At 35.5% G+C, this 19,441-nt stretch overlaps 1 protein-coding gene across 4 annotated transcripts in view; it reads left to right on the forward strand.

The window, feature by feature from the left end:
• The first annotated feature begins 303 nt into the window (after window positions 1-303).
• LOC138693969 (neuromedin-B receptor-like) overlaps window positions 304-19,441 on the forward strand; it is a 50,870-nt gene continuing 31,732 nt past the window's right edge. For 3 of the 4 annotated variants that reach the window (XM_069817720.1, XM_069817722.1, XM_069817715.1), the window contains exons 1-2: window positions 304-412; window positions 732-1,014. Coding sequence is in view for 1 of the 4 variants with exons in the window: in XM_069817715.1 (XP_069673816.1) it covers window positions 985-1,014 (30 nt within the window). In the remaining 3 variants the exon portion in view is untranslated. Of the gene's footprint in view, window positions 413-731; window positions 1,015-12,433; window positions 18,107-19,441 lie in introns of those variants that run through there. The other variant, XR_011330677.1, reaches the window with a different exon arrangement.

The raw sequence follows: 19,441 nt of genomic DNA on the forward strand, positions 1-19,441 counted from the left end.
GACCAGGTGACAGGAATGAAGCGTGATTATTTGATCCGAGAGTTGTTTTGTTTCGTCATCTCTCCGAAGATAGGTCTGAACCTCACAAGTGATACCAAGAAGGCACCACTTGTAAAGCAACTGTGCCAGGAGGTAATGGCGTAGGATGGCCAGTTCCTTTCCCCCTCCATTGCATACATCGCCGATTAGTTACATATTGTATTACACTAATCAGACTTCAGATGTATACAAACAATTGTTCTTCCTCTGACACATATCGTCAAGTGAGATGTACTGCCTGATAATAGATGTACATATCAGCCAGAACCTCAATCAGAGGATGATCTCAGAGACCGATAAGATATGAATGACTGACGAGTTTAAATTACTGAAAGACTTAGTTACAGGCAGTACTAAATGGCAAAGACTTGAGGTAAGTTATTGATGGAATTACTAACTGAACGGCTTAGTAAAAGTAAGTGTAAACAAATGAATGAATCGAATTTTTAACTGATTGACTGACACCGTATAATACTTATTGGTCGGATGACTGATTGATTGATTGATTGATTGATTGACTGAATTAATTATCTGATTGAGTAGCTTGACTAACATAAATGTCAATCTTGACTCTCTCGAGTCTGTTTTGAAAGCTACATTACTTTCACTATAGTTAGAAAAGGAATAACAATTAAATTTATTTGTCCTTGAGAGTGCAAAATACCTACATAATCTAATTTATCCATGAACAGAAACTGAACGTTACAAATGATTAAATACCATCTCAGTATCTGCTGCCAGCGAATTCAGCTCGAACTTGACCCCGGATGTCCAAGCTTGTACAAGCAAGAGGCGCTGATCGCTCTCCACACAGCGGCCATTGTGTTTGTGTTTGTGTTAAATTCTTCTTATTCGTCACACCTCTAGTACTGAGCGTGATCGCTTAGCGGCTGGCTGCATGAATGGATCGGCAGCTTCTGAAATTCAGCAGCGTCTTGCAACAGCATGCGGACAAGACTTGCACCATGGATTTTGGTACGTAGTGCACCATCCTCAACACTACACTAGAAGGTATAAATTTTTAATCTAGGAGGTATAAATATTCGTAAAATAAATTTATATACGACAATTTTCACCCTCTTTTTCATATCACTTTCGGAATTAACTGCTGTAACTCGGAGGAAATTCTTCTGATATTTCTGACACGATTTTCTAAAATTCTTTTTAATTTTACTGAAAAATCAAATCTTGATAACGGATCTAATAAGTACGTTGCACTTTCTTAGTATTCCCCATGACAGAACAGACATGTTTTGACAGCTATGACCCGAAGCAGAACAAACCGAAGTAAATGCACAACGATGAAATGTTTAAAAAAACAGCTGTCATGGAGTTGATATAAGTTGTTTTACAACATGTTGCATGATTTTAAAAGTAATTCACATCATATATTATTATAGCAGCAGTATATTTTTTTAGAACTGTAATTCAAAAGCTGTACGGTAAGTGAATCTTTAATGTGCATCCAAATGAGAAAGTTAAATGTTATATTCTGGATTAGTGAAATCAATCTTCAGACCCCCAAAAACTAATAATAATTCTACATTTAAGTAGATGCATGTGATCGATTTTGTGCAAATTTATTAAAAAAAATATACAGAGTGAATCATAAGTCATTAATTTCATGGGTTATTTTGTGAGATATTTCAAACAAAAAAGTTTAATACAATTCTGCTAGTTAAAAAAATTCTTTTATATTAAACATTTCATAGCCTGTTTTGTAAAAGCCATTGATTTAATATCCAGTATGCTCAGTCAATTTAAGAGAGCAGTGTATTATGATAATGAATGATTGAAAGAATTTTAATTTTTCCTTAAAATAAGCAGATATTTGATCCGAACAAATGTATCATTGCAAAGTTCCTTCGTAGAACGAAAAGTTACATTTGTTCGAATCAAATTTCTGAACATTTAAAGAACAAAACTAAAATTATTTCAATAATTTATTATCATAATACTCTACTCTCTTAAATTGGCTAATAATATTGGATATTTAATCAATAGCTTTCTCAAAACAATAACTTTCTTAAGAGATTAGGTACAGCTTACAGAAGTAAAATTTTGGAAATATTAAACATTTTTTTCCTCCATTACCATATCTTGCACAATAATGAAAATTAGTATGTGTAAAACACTGTCCTACTGCTATATGAAAAAATATTTTTACGATTTAAAAACAATATTTATATATATTTTTTCAAACTTCAGTTCACTGTGCAGTGATGAAGCGTTTCCCACATAACTCAAAAACTATCCAACATTCTGTGATGATTTTTGTTCTGTGTATTTATGCATGTCATATCTATAATATGATGCAAGATCACTTCTCTACCTTTGATAGATTGTCTGATAAAAAATAAATTCATTTTAAAAAATGGTCAAATATCAGTATTTTCTTCTAACACGAAATAAAAAAAATATATTATTTATTAAGGAATGTAGTTGAAAGAGCATGATATTGTAAACATAAGTTTCAGCAATAAAATAAAAGAGAGAGAACATGAAAAAGTTAACAAGTTTATGGGTTATGAGGGAAACGCTTCATACTGCACATTGAACTGCCAACATATTGAATTTTGAAAAAATATATATATAAATAATTTTTTAAAATCGTAAAGGTATTTTTCATATAGCAGAAGGATAGTATTATATACATACCAATTTTCATTATTGTAGAAGATACAGTAATGGAGGAAAAAAATGTTGAATATTTCCAAACATTTTACTGCTGTAAGTTGTACCTAACCACTTAAAACAAGCTACGAAATGTTTCATACAAAACAATTTTTATCTCGAAATGGAAGCAAAAACGAGCAAAATCTATTAGACTTCTTCATTTGAAATATCTCAAATAATATCTTGAAATTATTCACATTACTTACGGTTCACCCTGTATATAACTATATTTCCTTACATTTGACCGAATGAACACTTTTCAGAAAGGCTGTGATCTACTTTCAAGTTTTAGAAAACTAAATTTTTTACTCGGTTATTTAACGACGCTGAATCAACTACTGGGTTATTTAGCGTCGATTAAATTAGTGAAAGTGAGATGATATTTGGTGAGATGAGGCCGAGGATTCGACATAGATTTTCTGACATTCGCCTTACGGTTGGAGAAAACCTCGGAAGAAAACCAGGTAATCAGCCCAAGCGGGAATCGAACCAAGCTCCAGCGCAACTCCGAATCAGCAGGCAAACGCACTACTACCCGAGAGAAATAGCTCATTACTATACAAGTAGGTAGGTAAAAATAATCTGAACGGTTTATGCCTTGAATCTATTTTTACGTATCAACCGTTTAGCCATGAATTTAAACTGAATGATTGCGACTATCTTTAAAAATAAATCTTGCAACGCAGCGCACTGTCTGCGCATGACCGACTGAGTACAGCAGAGAGGGAGGGGAACATAGGATTGCAGGCCGTGCTTGGTAGAGTTATTGCAGTAGTCGTAATGTTGCCAAATGCTTCATAGAAACATAACGATTTCGTCTAAAACGGTGAATGTTAGAGAAAAAACTTATTTGGATTTTTCAAATCTCTCATCATTATTACCAGTTTCATTTTGGTGCAGAGATTACCATCCACCCCTGCATAAATCTGCAATATTTTAATGATAAAATTTCCTTAACGCAGCTATTCTTTCAAGTGCAGTTACATTTTAGGGATTATGAAAATTATAAAATACAGCGGATAGTTCTAATAGAGAAATGACGTTGGTAAAGGAACCCAAGTAGTCGAAAGAAACCTATCTCGCACCTGTAGAAAATTCCACAGAAACTGTCGGGTGTGAAGTTTTTTTTTTTTTTTTTTTCTTTTCTTTGCTGAGAATTCGTCAGCTAATTGGCTTGCAGGCTTAGTTGCATTTTCTTTAATGATCCTGTTATGTGGTGCAGTCCTTCAGAAGAGAAAGTTGTAACAAGTAGGTCTAGGTGTGAAATGAGACAAATATTTTGAATACTGTATAAAAGACAGGAATGAAGAATTCAGACAACTGAGAGAGGACGAGGTAGGTTTTTCCCTTCATAATAGTTAGGGTAAAGTTGCCTAATTCCGTGATACTTTTTTAAACTGAATGTCACGGGATTGGGTATCTTGCTAGGAAGTTCACCGATGTCTCGAATGGAGGCGAAAGAAGCACTCTTTCGAGAAATATGTCTGGCGATATGGTCGAATAGCAAAGCTTTGACCAACATTCAATTTTAAAAAAGTTTCACGGGTTTGGGGATATCACGTAAATAGGCAACTTTACCCTAATTGCAACATGCCATAGGTTCTTTGATTCATAACTAGAGAAGACTAATATGTTAGTAATGTACTAAGAGTCAGGCTGAAAGTTATCAATAGGCTTGTAATGTTGGGGACCGATTTCACAAGTTGACTGCAGCATGGTATATAGGCCGGGGACGTGAGCTAGTACGAGGACATTCACTTGGTTCTTCGATCCATTACGCGAATAACGAGGTGCACATAAACAAATCTGGACAGCTTTAAATGTAAATATTCGCTACATAGCATTACTAGGGTATATTTTTACATACCTTTCGTTATATGCAGGAGAATTATCATATAATTATTCGTGGATTTGAGTTTCCTCCTTTCTTTTCTTGTGCTACAATGTCTCTTTATATAATATTGCTTGTCACCTCGTATGTTTGTATTATATAGTTTACATGTAATGTTCCCGTCATTCACTTCAAAACACTCACCAAATTCCAATGCAAAAATATGCACCTGAGAACCTTTAAGCTTCGGCATTATTATTCAGCAGGTAGACTGTGTACGCATACTACGATAGTGACTGACGAACGGAGTATTCAGCAGGTACACTGTTTACGCATGCTAGAGTACTAACTGGTGAACGGATAGTCAACTTGAAACCACTGTAACGCATCCTATCGGCAACCTAGGCAGTTCCTAGGGAGGCATTTTCCAGGGTGGGGAGTATTTTCTCTCTTTCCATTTTTTATTTTGCCCCTTTTTTCATTTTACTGTGAAATTTGTTTTTAAAACACTTGTTGGTAAATCTTTCTAAAATTTGTTCTTGAACACCTTGTGGAAGTCGAATATTGTTTGTTATCGCATTGTCGCGTAAGCGGCGAGAGTAAAAGGAAAGTGTGCAGCAGCATAATTATATTGTAATGTCGTATGGTATCACGTTATTATACCGGGGTTTTGAAGCTTTGTAGTATTTATTACATTTAAAGTACAATTATAAATAATGCACCAAATGAAAGAGCAACTCAAACAGTTTTGCTACAAGTGCTCAATGTGAGCACCATTCATCACACGGCACACATCGAGTGATAAGCGAGTTCTTCCCTAACCTTGATCAGTGTGTCTGGAGCAATTGTTGCAACAACTGCTTCAATCCTCTGTCTTAAGTCTGGTAGGTCAGGTGGTAGCGGAAGTACATACACACAATCCTTTATGAATCCCCAAAGGTCAAAATCGCTTGGCGTAAGATCTGGTGAACGTGTAGGCCATGCGAAACAAGCTCTGTCATTCGGCTCCTTTCGGCCAATCCAGCGGTCGGGTACAACGTCGTTTAAAAATTGCGTACTTCCATATGCGTCTCCTTAAAATTCTCCACACAGACGTCGCTGGAATTGCTAATTCACGACTAGCCTTCCCAATAGATTTCTTGGGGTTACGCGTGAAAGACTCTCTCACTCGTTCAACACGCTTTCTAACGGCAGACAGAGGAAACAGTGCACGCACGTACAAAACTGTTTGAGTTGCTCTTTCATTTCATGTATTATTTATAATTGAACATTAAATGTAATAAATACTACAAAGCCTTAAAACCCCGATATTCATTTTGAAACACCAGATATTATGAAACTGCTTAAATGTAACTGCTCGTATAAACAAGAATGCATTGTTGAAAATCAAATTCGATGTGTATTATTTTATTTTATTAAAATATTTTCATAGAAATTTTAATAACTTTGAAAGGTACATACATAAATATAGAAATAAAAATATGAATTCTCTGCGTTTGTCTGAACCAAAATGTAAAACCAATGCAGCTTTTTATCATAGCATGAGTCAAAGTGCCCGATTATTAAACAAATTTTATTCCAATACTATTTCAACCAACGAATCCTCTCCAAATTAATAAAAAAAATTAAAAAAATTGGGTTTAAATATATTAAATACTATTTAATCTGTATTCACTCTCACTTTTAATTTTATTTTTGTCTGTATTGGAGAAAGAATAATAAATTAAATAATCATTAAGGAAAAAATAACTAAAACACGCAAAAACTTACATATAAAATAATTTAAAATCAAATAAATAAGCAAGAATAAAACTCATTAAGTAAATCACAAAACAAAAATTGGACTTAAATAAAAAAAACTAAAGATTATATACAATGAAAAAAAGTAAAATTCTGAGCACGAGTCTTACTCATTCAGGAGTCGGCTAGTTTATCTTTCATTGTATTTATTAATTTGTATTCATTTGAAACTTACTAGCAATAAATAAATTTATTATTTATCGCTATGAATAGTAACCACAACTCTCAGTTATATTTCCAATATAACATATCGTCAACAATACTATTTAATCACTTTCCAGCATGTGCACTATATAATTCGATATGAAAGATTTATTCCGCAAAGAGTTGGGGTTTATATTTCAATTTACTTTATACTTCCTATCGAAGTAAGAAATACTCGTAATAATTATACCACCAACAAAAACAATGTTTAAAAATAAACTACAGACTGCCTTTCACAAATAAATTTTGTTCCAACAATGAATACATTTGAATAATACGTTTCTTTTCATCGAGACTGATCTGATGTGCTTCGTCAGATCGACTTGACGACATTTGTGAAGAAAGTGCGAAGGAAATCTTTATAATTCACAAGTAAGAAGCTTGTATTTTGATTCTAGTAATTTATTGTTTTCTGCAATGTAACATTTAATTTAAAACAAATTTAAACTAAACATGACCTGTATGATAGCTGCTCATAAACTGTTTGTGAGAGTTGGGGGCGGCAAATTTTAGCACTGCCTATACTTAAATCCGGTCCTGAAGCCTAGTTATCAAAAATAAAAGTATACATAGTGTCCACCATGAATCTCCAACATTTTAAACACATACAGTTAAATTAAAAAATGGTATATAAACAAAACAATGCATGGAAATGATTTTAAAACTCAAAGAGCTTTGAATTCAGTGAAGAGAAATGGTTCAATAATGTGACTGTCTAGAAGATCACACTAAACATTATTTTTTGGACTACCACGCACATATTCTTGGACTACATGGGGATTTTCGGATCCCCAAATTCGTACATCGTGGCGACTGACATTTCCTAAAAAAATTAAATTTGGCCTCGTCTGAAAACATTATGCGCGATAAAAAGTTTTCGTCATCAGCAATGTTATCAAACTTATCGATTGCAATTATTTACTCGTATTTCTCTTTGATTGGTCGTCGGGTTTGATATCTTGCAAAATCTGTAATCGTTGTTGAAGAATTTTGTGTACCGTTGACCGTTTCATTCCAAGTTCTCTCGCTGCTTGTCTGATTGACTTCTTTGGATTTTGTTATTAGAGGAGAAAAATTCGCTCCGGCGCCGGGGATCGAACCAGGATCCTTGATTCTACATAGCAAGCGCTCTAACCACTGAGCTACGCCGAAGTTCAAATCCACAGCACCGGATCGAATCTCTCTCCTCTATTGATTTTCCCTTTGTGGCCTTACTCCATGTTCGACATATGTTGACATACATTAAGTCAACTGCCATTAATTATACAAGGAGCTCATTCTATTGAGTGACTTGATGGCCGGGATTCTACAGTATGTATAATAACTAATGTTACCATAACATATATTCTGTAAGACAAAAAATTAATCTTTACTTAGATCAGTCGTAGTCAGCACTCGCTGTAATGTGCAAAAGGTAAGCGGAGATGTCCCGTGTGTCCAGTGTACAGCAGGAAGAGGTAGAGAGCTTATACCGGGGACAGAACATCTAGAGGCTTGCAGACCGTTACTTTTAAGCGGTCCACCCGCTCCGCCCGCACTAGCAGGTACGGTACCATTCAGCTGCAAAACATTTTCTGACCGGAAGTTATTGTATTGTGAGAGCGCAGCTGGATCAGTGAAAGTAAGTGGTCAACGTTTTCAGTTTGTAGTTCAGCGAACAATTCTGCTGTGTGTGGACGCTTCTGTAGTGACGTCACTGAAGCCTCCAGTTGTTCTGTCCTCGGTGTACCCGCTAGCAGCTACGAGTGGTGCACTGTGTTCTCCGCGGGTAAGAGACGCTAGCCCCAGGGTGCTCTGTGCTGACGACCGCTAACTTAGATTCTTCGCCCAACAGAGCATAATATACTGTGGAATCCCGGTCATCAAGTCACTCAATTGAATGCGCTCCTTGTATAATTGCAGTTGACTTAATATATGTCAACATAGGCCTATATGTCGATCATGGAGTAAGGTCACAAAGGGAAAATCAGTAGAGGAGGGGGATTCGATCTGGTGCTGTGGATTGAACTTCGGCGTAGCTCAGTGGTTAGAGCGCTTGCTACATAGAACCAAGGATCCTGGTTCGATCCCCGGCGCCGGAGCAAATTTTTCTTCCCTAATAACTATTGTTACCATAACAGATATATTCTGTAGGACCAAAAAATTAATCTTTACTTAGATTCTTTGAACTTGCTTCAAACGATCTCCGTAGCCTTTTCCTGGAAACCGGGATTCCCGCCTCTGTATCCTTCCAACACATTACAGTTGGCCTGAAGCTTACTACAATACTTCTTGGTAGTCTTAAATGTTGGCAAGTCCTTATTATACTCACGACGGAAGTTTCTTTGCACTTGAATGACTTATTTTGTCTCTGTATACTCATTCATTCATTCATGTATTTTATTCCATAAATCTTACATGAGCAATGAAGCTTTAAGATGTGGAACAAGTCAACATTTTACAATATTACAATTACAATTTTTACAAATTTTTATAGTTTTACAATTTAGTAATTTTCTACAATTTTTACAATTTTGTGCAATTTTTTACATTTTTTTACAACACCAAACAACATGGACACGCTCACTAGGAGTCGCCATTTTGTAAATGATTCATTGTTGAAGCGTTACTATGACTCTAGCATGTACTACGAAATTGTTACATAAACTTTATGGGTGCTATAGCATAGACATTTCGCTAGCCCGCAATACGAGCGTGCTAAACTAGCCCCGGATATCGACTGGTTACTTGTACAGGATTCATATCATATCATATCGCTAACACTGGTTTATGAATACGAAAAACGTCAACTCGCTGATCATCCACCGGAAGCCCGCGCTAACAATTTCTATGAATACGGCCCTATTAGTCTGCATTATTTTCAGACCAGAATCACAGCTATACATCCCGGCATTAAATTAAAAATAAACTTTTAAATGTTGGAAGTTCACAGTGGACATGCTGTATAATACAGTATGAGCCAAAATAAACTGTATTTAAATTATCGCTCGGCTACTTCGCATGTTTGCTTAGCAACTAGTATTCATTGTTCAATTATGTACGGATGGTGTACATTATGCATACCAATTTCTATTTCCAAAAGACCTATAGATTCTGAGGAAAAAATATTTAATTATAGTAAAATTATAGGTAGGCCTACGCCTACTAGCGAAATGTGTACCTCTCTTCGTTTTAAAGTTTTAACGACAGATTTCAATAATGTACTATAGTTATATCTGCACTCTTTTCGATACGTACCTGTGTGGTTAAAAAAGAAATGCCTATGAGAGTAAGTCTCGGTTTCTTCAATGCACCTAACATAGCGTTAATTAACTGTAAGTTAAAAGTATAAATTGCTGTTAAAAATATTGCGTTTCATCAACTTTATATTTCATATTTTAGCATACTGTTTCTCAACTGTCTATCAGGACTAGAGATTCTAGATTTAACCATAACCTATAACTCAGTATAGGCTCAATTCAGTTTTCTGAAGTTTGACAATTGAGATTCTCGCTTATTTCCTTTTTTTTGATTCAGAGAGGATAGAAGTCTTTCTATTCTCTCAGGTTTGATTTCTGCTTCTTTCCATCGCTTGTAGCAGAATACCGTGAAGTGGCGTATTGGTATTGCTGTTGTGAAATGGAAAGCACTGGAACAAAAATAAATATTGGGACTAATGTCTCTTCGTTCAAGAGAAGTCTTCTGCTAGAAATAATTTCGCAGTATAAACCAATTATTGAAAATAAAGAAACAAACGGATCTACGTTGAAAGCGAAAAGTGAGGCTTGGCAGAAAATATGTGACAGTTGAATGAAAATATGGAAAGAAAGATAATGCCGATGATAAACTTGAAATATATCGGACAGCAGGGAAAAGTACACACCGAAAATTACTGAAGACGAAGATATTGGCAATGCTTAACGATCACATTCAGCCACTCGAAAATCCATGTGATTGTGATGCAGAGTATGTTAATAAGTATTATTTTGATAACCTATACCATTGTATGTACTTTTGTTCTGTCAAATCACAGAAATCATTCTGTTTATGTATTCATGGATATCATTTTCTAATAATCAAGATATAAAAGTTCAGCATCTAACGCACCGGCCATATTGAATACTTCTATGCTAACAGAGAGTTAAATGATTTAACTGTATGAAATTGGGCAGTTAAATTAACATGGGTTTTAACAGCCTGTTATTACTAACTGTAGTTGAAAAATGCTTCAACTGTTAAGTTCACAGTTAAACTGGAATAACATACTGTTATAATTCAACAAAGGTTAAAGAAACTGGACCTAAGATGCACTGGAAGAAATGGTGAACGGGGAAAAAAGTTCGGGACACAAGATATCAGATGATAGACGACGTTTAAGATATATGGATCGTATGAGGAGACTAAGAGAAAGGCGAAAAAAATAGAAGACTGGAGAATACTGAGTTTGCAGTGAAAGATCTGCCTTTGTGCTGAAAAACAATGGAAGAATAAATAAATGAACACTAAGAACAGAAAAGTCAATATACTCCTTGGTGGTCTCCCGGCTGTTTATGGAACGTTTTAATGCACATTTAATGAGAGAGTAAGACGATTTTTAACTATACTTGTACTTCTAAAAACATGATAACAAATGTCAAATAATTTCACTTGTTTTAATGCAACTGCATTTACCGTAATAACAAATATAAATGACACTCGGGAGAAAATTAAACGCATAGATATGGAAAATGCCTATTATTATTCGCTTGAGAAGTTTTTGTCGTCCAGTCTGCTCTCAAAAACGCAGAAAGTTAGAATTTATAAAACAGTTATATTATCGTTTGTTCTCTAAGGTTATGAAACTTGGACTCTCACTTTGAGGAAGAGGTTAAGGGTATTCGAGAATAAGGTGCATAGGAAAATATTTGGGGCTAAGAGGGATGAAGTTAAAGGAGAACGGAGAAAGTTACACATTGCAGAACTGCACGCATTGTATTCCTCACCTGACATAATTAGGAACATTAAATCCAAATGTTTGAGATGGGCAGGGCATGTAGCACTTCTGGGCGAATCCATAAATACATATAGAGTGTTAGTTAGAAGGCCGGAGGGAGAAAGAGCTTTGGGGAGACCTAGATGTAGATGGAAGGATAATATTAAAATGGATTTGAGGGAGGTGGGATATGATGATAGAGAGTGGATTAATCTTGCTCAGGATAGGGACCGATGGCGGGCTTATGTGAGGGCGGCAATGAACTTCCGGGTTTCTTAAAAGTCTTAAATAATAAGTGCAACCTTTTCCATGTCAACGCCTCAATTAAATTACTGATTTTATTTCACATTTTTTTAAATATTTCTTGGAAATAATTCTTATTTTTAATAGAGAGAAAATTTTAATTACATAATAAATAGGGAAAAACAAAGAAAGTTGTTAATGTATGCATTTAAATATGCAAAATAAAACTATGTGCATTTAAGAGAGAAATGCCCTTGAAATATGCTTTTATGCAAAATAAAGGTGTCTTTATTCGAATGTATTATATTGATTAAACATTAAATTAATAATATCATAAGTGTTTTACCTGAGTTTTATTGAGAATTTGGGGGAAGAATAAGCGAGAGTTATGCGTACAGTAGTAATATTAAATAATACGTCACTGCTGTCTTCACTTGTTTTCTCTATTCTCTCTCCCAGAGAGTCGTAACTGAACTGAAGTGAACAAAGACTAATTCCGTACTTGGACTCACTTGGAAATCCTTGCTATAGAGACTGGTAATTTCCCAAAGATACTCTATACTGAGGTATAACAAATTGTGGTTAGCATCATTCTTGTTGGAATAAATAAAGAAACAAGTGTGTTAGTTTTATATGACTAAGTCTGTATCAAAGCTGGAGATTCAGAACATCTGGTTATTTTTCCACAGATAAATTTGACACTATCATCGGTGGTGACAGCAATCGTCCGTACGTCATCTGGGATCGCAGAAATATTACAAGAAGAAACAACACCTTGTGATATCGTCGCTTCGGAATCCACATCAAATATCAATTCTGGCAATCTAGGAAGCTTTATTGACGAAATATCACACCAAGCATACAGTTATAACCTGGACACTAAAAAAGGATTTGAAGTTCTGAATAAAGCAAAAGTGTTGACAACTTTGGAAATCAACGGACATGTAATAGTTTTACGTTCAAATACTGATGTAATCCTTAATGTATCAGGTGCAATCGAACTATATTTCAACACGGGATATTTAAATAAATTTATAAATTCAGTATCTAACAGCGTTAACAAGGATATGACATTAGGAGAAAAATGGAAGTATTTACCTAATAAAATTATACAAAGTATTAACGCAATTGCAAGATTCATCACTCACAAGAACAATCATGAAGTGCTACTTACCCTATCAGAATTCATCCAGCAAGAAAAGATGAGGAAGACTCAAACAACGGATGCCGAAGAAATCCTGGAACAAACAAAGAAAATTACTTTTAATCTGAAATGTTTGCAAAGCTATGTTGGAACGAAAAATAATTCAGTGTATCAAGTTGTACAATACAATGCAAGTTCGGCTGTAACTCAAGTATTAGCACATGTAATAATTTTAAGTGTAGGAAACAAAACTGATATTATTGTAAAGTATAGGGAAGGCAATGCAGAAAATCTTATTTGGATTACAAGTTCTGAAATGGAACTAAAACACATATTACTGATGACCTCAGATATAGTTGCTAATAGCAAAGTCAAGAATGAAGCCAACTGGGGGAAAGAAGTAATCACAGTAATGAGAAATGTTGTAGATCCGATAATATTCTCCCTCATATTTTCAGTTGGGATCCTCGGAAACAGTATACTAATACTTATATTCATTCGTTATAAAAGCAAAAGAACGATGATCAACATCATGATCATTAATCTCGCAATCAGTGACATTCTGAACCTTAGCATCAACGGTCCTTTACACCTTTTCTTTCACTTCCATTTCAATTTTGAAGACGGATATGCAAAACACGAAACAGCATGCAGAACTGTCAATGCAATTCGTGAATATCTTAAACTCAACAGTGCGCTAGCAGTCATATTTCTGATGGCCCAGAGATGCATAGTAATTCTGCCTGATTTCAACAAACAAAAGATGTCTGTGAATTCTATTGTTATGTGCCTTGCAGCTGTTTGGATTTTTCCAGCATTTATTGCATTCGGACATGCGTTCTTCCCAAAATTCTATGAACCCATCTGCTACATGACAAAAAGACAGAACTTGAAGGAATCATACATACCTGTTTTCAGTTCTGTCTTGTACGTTTTAATTCTACCTTCAATGATGTTCGTACTCTCTTTTCTCCTAGCTAGAAAGATTTCTAGAAAGGACAACAATATCTCAAAAATGAAAGAGGAAGAGAGAAAAAGAAGTGCACGTGTTTTGATGTCTCTTGCTGTCATTTTCGTCATAACTAACTGTCCTTTCCATACATGGGTAATGATACGATGGATTGGCTTCGATGAGACTTATGCGTCCATGCTGATATCGCTTTATATAACGAAGTATTTGCTATTCGCCAATGGATGCTTCAATCCAATTGCACTTTTCATAACCAGCAGTGATTTCAAGGAATCACTTACATCTGATTTGTGTTCTCAGAAACCAGAAGTATACATTACGAAGCTGTGAAGCAATATTTTAACTTTAATTAACAATTCATTTAACTCTTCTTATTAGGGGAAACTACTCAGATAAACCGTAATTATTCTGGAGGAAAGGGAACATTGGTAGAATCTGTAAGTCAGGGGGAACAATCACATTGATGGCAATATTTGATATTTGATATATATTTCTTCACAGCACTTCTTTACATGTAATGGTGTACCTCACATTTCTGTATCCGGTGCCACCATTAACATATTATTACAATAACACATTATTTGCAGTACACGTCTACATACATACTCTCAGTTCCGCTATATACCTTTTTTATTACTTGGTCAATCTCCCCTTCAGTATTTCCCTACATTTCATTTGCTATTCTCTATTTGTTCATTAATCCTAATATATCTAATATTATATACTCCTTTCACACCGCCCTTTTCCTCTAACTACTATTCACTAAAATCTCAATTTCAATTTTTCTCTATAAAGTATCATATTGAATTACTTGCCTATTTGTTCTTTGACCTTTTATTCAATTACTGTTCCAACATTCAAATGTTAGTACTAATTTTGTGCTGACACTTGTTCATTTCTCTAAACCCTTTCTCACTATTTTCACTCATTTCTATTTGCGCTCACTTTCACTTTCACACTATTCTGCTTACACCTAATCCATTGTCACTATTCTCAGTTCCTATAAATACTTATATTTTATTTTACACATCTGCTTATACACTTTCTCTCTCCCCTATACTTGTCGATCTTTTCCAGTTTCACTATACTTGCACTTTTTGATCACAAACCCACTTTTTTTTTACACATATCAAATATCTCTGCTAAATCCTCAACTGTCGCAAATTCTGACCTTTCTTTACTGTTCGTCTCTGCCTTATTTCTGACTTTGTCTTCCTTTCTACACTCAGGGACAAAAAAAAACCGGACACTTTAATATTTTCTGGTATTTTGCAAAACATTATCTTCTCATACAATATTATGGTAGCCATCTGTTGTTATGGAGACGTGTATACATTGTTGATTGTTTTTTGTTTTATAAACAAGCCATTACAACCAAATATTCCAATTTTGCTTTCGGAGTCTCAGCTATAACAATTTTGTCTCAACCATTTTGTGCTTCATTATCGTTATCATTCGTTATTTCTTCATTTTTACATTTTCTGAGTTTAAGTGGGGTTGTAACATTTGTCTTAAAACAAGATGCGACCTGAAGATGTGGCTCGAGCTGTAGCCCTTTACGATGATGGACGCAGTGTACGTTACATTGCAGATGTTATGAATATGGCTAGAAGCACAGCCCATGATGCCATAAAACGGTATAGAGAGACCCTAGAATATACTAGAAGACCAGGTTCGGGTCGTCCAAGAGCTACAAATCCAAATCAAGACAGGTATACGGTGTTGAGAGTTCTTAGGGAGCGCAACCTGCCAGCTACTAGTGTAGCCCAGCAATTTGTTAACATACATGGACGCCCAATTTCGGCCAAAACAGTTAGAAGGAGGTTAAAAGCAAGTGGACTGATATCAAGATGCATCGAGTTGAACGACTGCGTTTTGCAAATGATCACAGGGATTGGAGAAATGGACAGTGGAGCTGTGTTCTGTTCACCGATGAGTCCCGTTTCAATCTGTGCTCACCTGATAGACGTGAAAGAGTTTGGAGAAGGAGGGGAGAACGATTTTCACGGTGTTGCATTTCCGAAAATGTGCCGTATGGAGGTGGTGGAGTGATAGTTTGGGCAGGAGTGTGTACGGATGCTCGTACAGAGTTGGTTTTTGTTGAAAATGGAAGACTAACAGCTGATAGGTATATAAATGAATGTTTGGCTGATCATGTTGTGCCATTTGGCCAATTTGTATGCGATAATTTTGTTTTAATGCATGATAATGCACGGCCGCATATTGCCCATGCGGTCGAAGATTATCTCCAAGAAGTGGGAATCCATGTTCTTCCATGGCCAGCAAGGAGTCCAGACATGAATCCAATTGAACATGTGTGGGACATGCTGGGACGATGCGTTAAGAATAGACGACCGAGACCAGAATCGTTACAAGAGTTGAGGCGAGCACTTGGCGAAGAATGAGAACTTATCCCTCAAGAAGACATTGCTAACCAAATTGAGAGCATGCCAAGACGTATGGCTGCAGTTATTCAAGCCAGAGGGGGTAATACCCGTTACTAAAACAGTTTTTAATGTTTAAGCCACCATAAAATGAAAAAAAAAAAAAACAGTTAGACCAAACGATGCCATAGTTATGCGCCCTTTGTAATTTTTTGTAAATTTTCTCATCAGAGACCTTTTTTTTCAAATGTTGTCGTATAAGGTGCTAAATGGAACATTATTTTGTTTAAATGGGTTTTGTTTCATTTTGAAATAATTGGCAACAAAATACAAGCAAATATATAAGTGTCCGGTTTTTTTTTTTGTCCCTGAGTGTATTTATTTCTTCTTCTATTCCTCTTTTATCCCCCACCCCCCACGCTTTCACTTTCACATACTAGATTTCCACTTACACTTGCACCCTTATTCTTTCTACTACTTTCTTCCCTATCACCTCCCGACTCTTGGTTTCTCTTTATCACCCCTCGCCTTTTTTTCTAGCACCCGTGTTGTTTGTTCCGTTATTGTCAGCATGGAGTGCGCTAACCTTACCGCCATCGTATGGAGACTAGGAATCCGCTTACTGATGGCAATATAGAAAATCTTAATTGAATTGAAAACCCCTTCTTAGTCTGAATACTACAGCGTATCCGAAATGAAACCTACTGATAAAGAAATGAACTAACTTAACTAGACATCCATTGAAAATTACTTACAGCCAGCTTGCACTAAAATGTAGAGAAACTCAGGTTTTTATGTCGTGAAATTGGCGAACCTGTTATGCCTATTGTTGAGTATACTCAGATTGTTTTCCAAAATGGCTCCATTCACACCGCAAGAAAAAGTGCATTGCTGTTATTGGTTAGCAGAGTTAAGTTTCCGGTTACAGTTCAGCGGATATTTCGTGAAAACCGTGCAGCTCCTGATAGACACACTATTGTTCAGTGGCACAAACATATGCTAGAAAATGGAGACTTTCAGCGACATGGTGGCGGCAACGTTTCACGTGTGTAGCTATGTTAATCGCCACAATTGCAGGATCTGGGGTTCTGAGAATCCTCGTGTTATTTTTTAACATGAACGTAACTCTCGAAAGTTGAATATTTGGCGTGTATTAACCAGTTCAGAAGTGAACGGACCTTTTTTCTTCATAGAGAACACAGTGAATGGTGCGGTATATCTCGATATACTTGAAAATTTTGCGCTACCCCAGATTCCAAAGAGGTTCACCTTCCAGTAAGGCGGAACTCCCCCTCATTATTGGGGACCAGTCGTTGAAACTTTACACAATCATTTCCCCGGACGATGGATTGGTCGTGGTAGTCCTATTGCACGAACCCCACGATCTCCTGATCTTACACCATTGGACTTCCTTCTTTGGGGATTCGTGAAGGACCGTGTCTACAACACCAGAGTGGATAATCTTCAAGTGTTACGTCAAAGGATTATCGACACAGTAAGATCTGTAACTCCGTAGATGTTACACAAAGCCTGGAGAGAGATTGAATACAGGTTAGATGAATGTCGTGCTACTAGAGGGGGACATGTTGAGATTTACTGATGGTGACATAAACTTGAGTTGATTAATATTTTCCCCTAATTTGTTTTTGTGTGTCATAATTAAGGAATAAATTATTTAGTGTCCTTATCGGTAGGTAGGTTTCATTACGGACACGGTGTATATTTGAAAAAGTGGAATTGTGAATAATTATTATCAGTTTATATCGTCAGATTACTCACAAAACATTGTGGTTAGTTTGAAATAATGCCACTTCATAGTCCTAAGTACTGTAAACACGTACACATTAAATAAGTTTACGAATTACTTTATGTAACATTGATGTTTAGCTTATATGTTAATATCTATTAGTTATCATAACAGCATGTTCATAATGCCCATTAAGAACAGACTTTTCAGGTAACATGTTAATGTAGGATTAATATTTGTAAACAACAGAATACAGGTTGAACAAACAGCAAAATGCAAATATCAAAGTTAGGTACACAACATAGCTGAATAATGCAATTTAATGACTCTGTATCTTTGTATTGAATAATATTAACAACAAAAGTACTAAAAATTTATGAATTAATTCAAATGGTTATGAACATGATTACTTTGTAGGTTCTTTGTTTAAGTTTATTACTCCTTTCGCTATCAACTTCAGAGATAATTGGCTACTTTCTGGCGTCTTGTTGCTGTATAGTTTGCGACATTGGTCTGAAATCATCTGACAATCCTGCCTTCATTCTATAGCGTTTAGTTATGACGAAACACTGGACGGGTGAACAGCGTGCGTTAACTGTTGAGGCATATTACAAAAATGGGAATGGTTTTGTAGCTCCAAAACGGCTGTTTCGAAGTAAATTGCAGATGCTAATCAGAGAGGACAAAATCATAATTGCATCTTTGTGAACAACCCTCAACGTTTTGCAATCCTAAAGTAATTTTATTATAAGTATTTTATGTTCTTTTAATAGCAGAAGGATTTAGATGTAACGAAATGATGAAGCAATCTGAATTCTTCATTTACATTCCTCTTGAAAGAAGTGGATATTGAATGATATGCTGTTGCATGTAACAGAATTCGATAACTTATCTTTAAAATAAATGTGTAATCCAGATGATTAAAAGATTGTAACTAATTCTTTATCAACACTTTGGATCAAAATAAATCATATCGATGGCGAAAACGTGATACCTTGTATCTGCAGAAATGATCATCTAGTTTAACTACATTTTATTATATTCACAAAATTGGACAATTGCTAATATTTTGTCCTGGAGTAGAAAACCTTACAAAGCAGAAAAAAAACATAAAAAACTTTGTCTTGAGAAAACTTAGTTCTTAAAACAGTTTTCAGATGATCAACGACAGATATCAGATGATAAACGACATTAAGATACAGGGTGAGTCAAGAGGAAAGGTACATGGTTTGAGGGATGATAATATTGATGATTCTGAACAAAGAAGTTTATATGAACATATGTCCTCTTCTTAACTGTTTCGGAGAAAACTAATGGAAACAATGAGGAACAGGAAAAGTGCAGGTGAGGTAAATTAAAACATTGTTACGTTATGTTCTGATTAATTTCGTACTTTTCTTTACAGAACATGTTCAAAAAGTCCACCGGCAACTTCAATGCACTTTGCAGCTC

Source organism: Periplaneta americana, chromosome 2 (genome assembly GCF_040183065.1).
Source record: "Periplaneta americana isolate PAMFEO1 chromosome 2, P.americana_PAMFEO1_priV1, whole genome shotgun sequence".
In the NCBI taxonomy this organism is placed as follows: Eukaryota; Metazoa; Arthropoda; class Insecta; order Blattodea; family Blattidae; genus Periplaneta; species Periplaneta americana.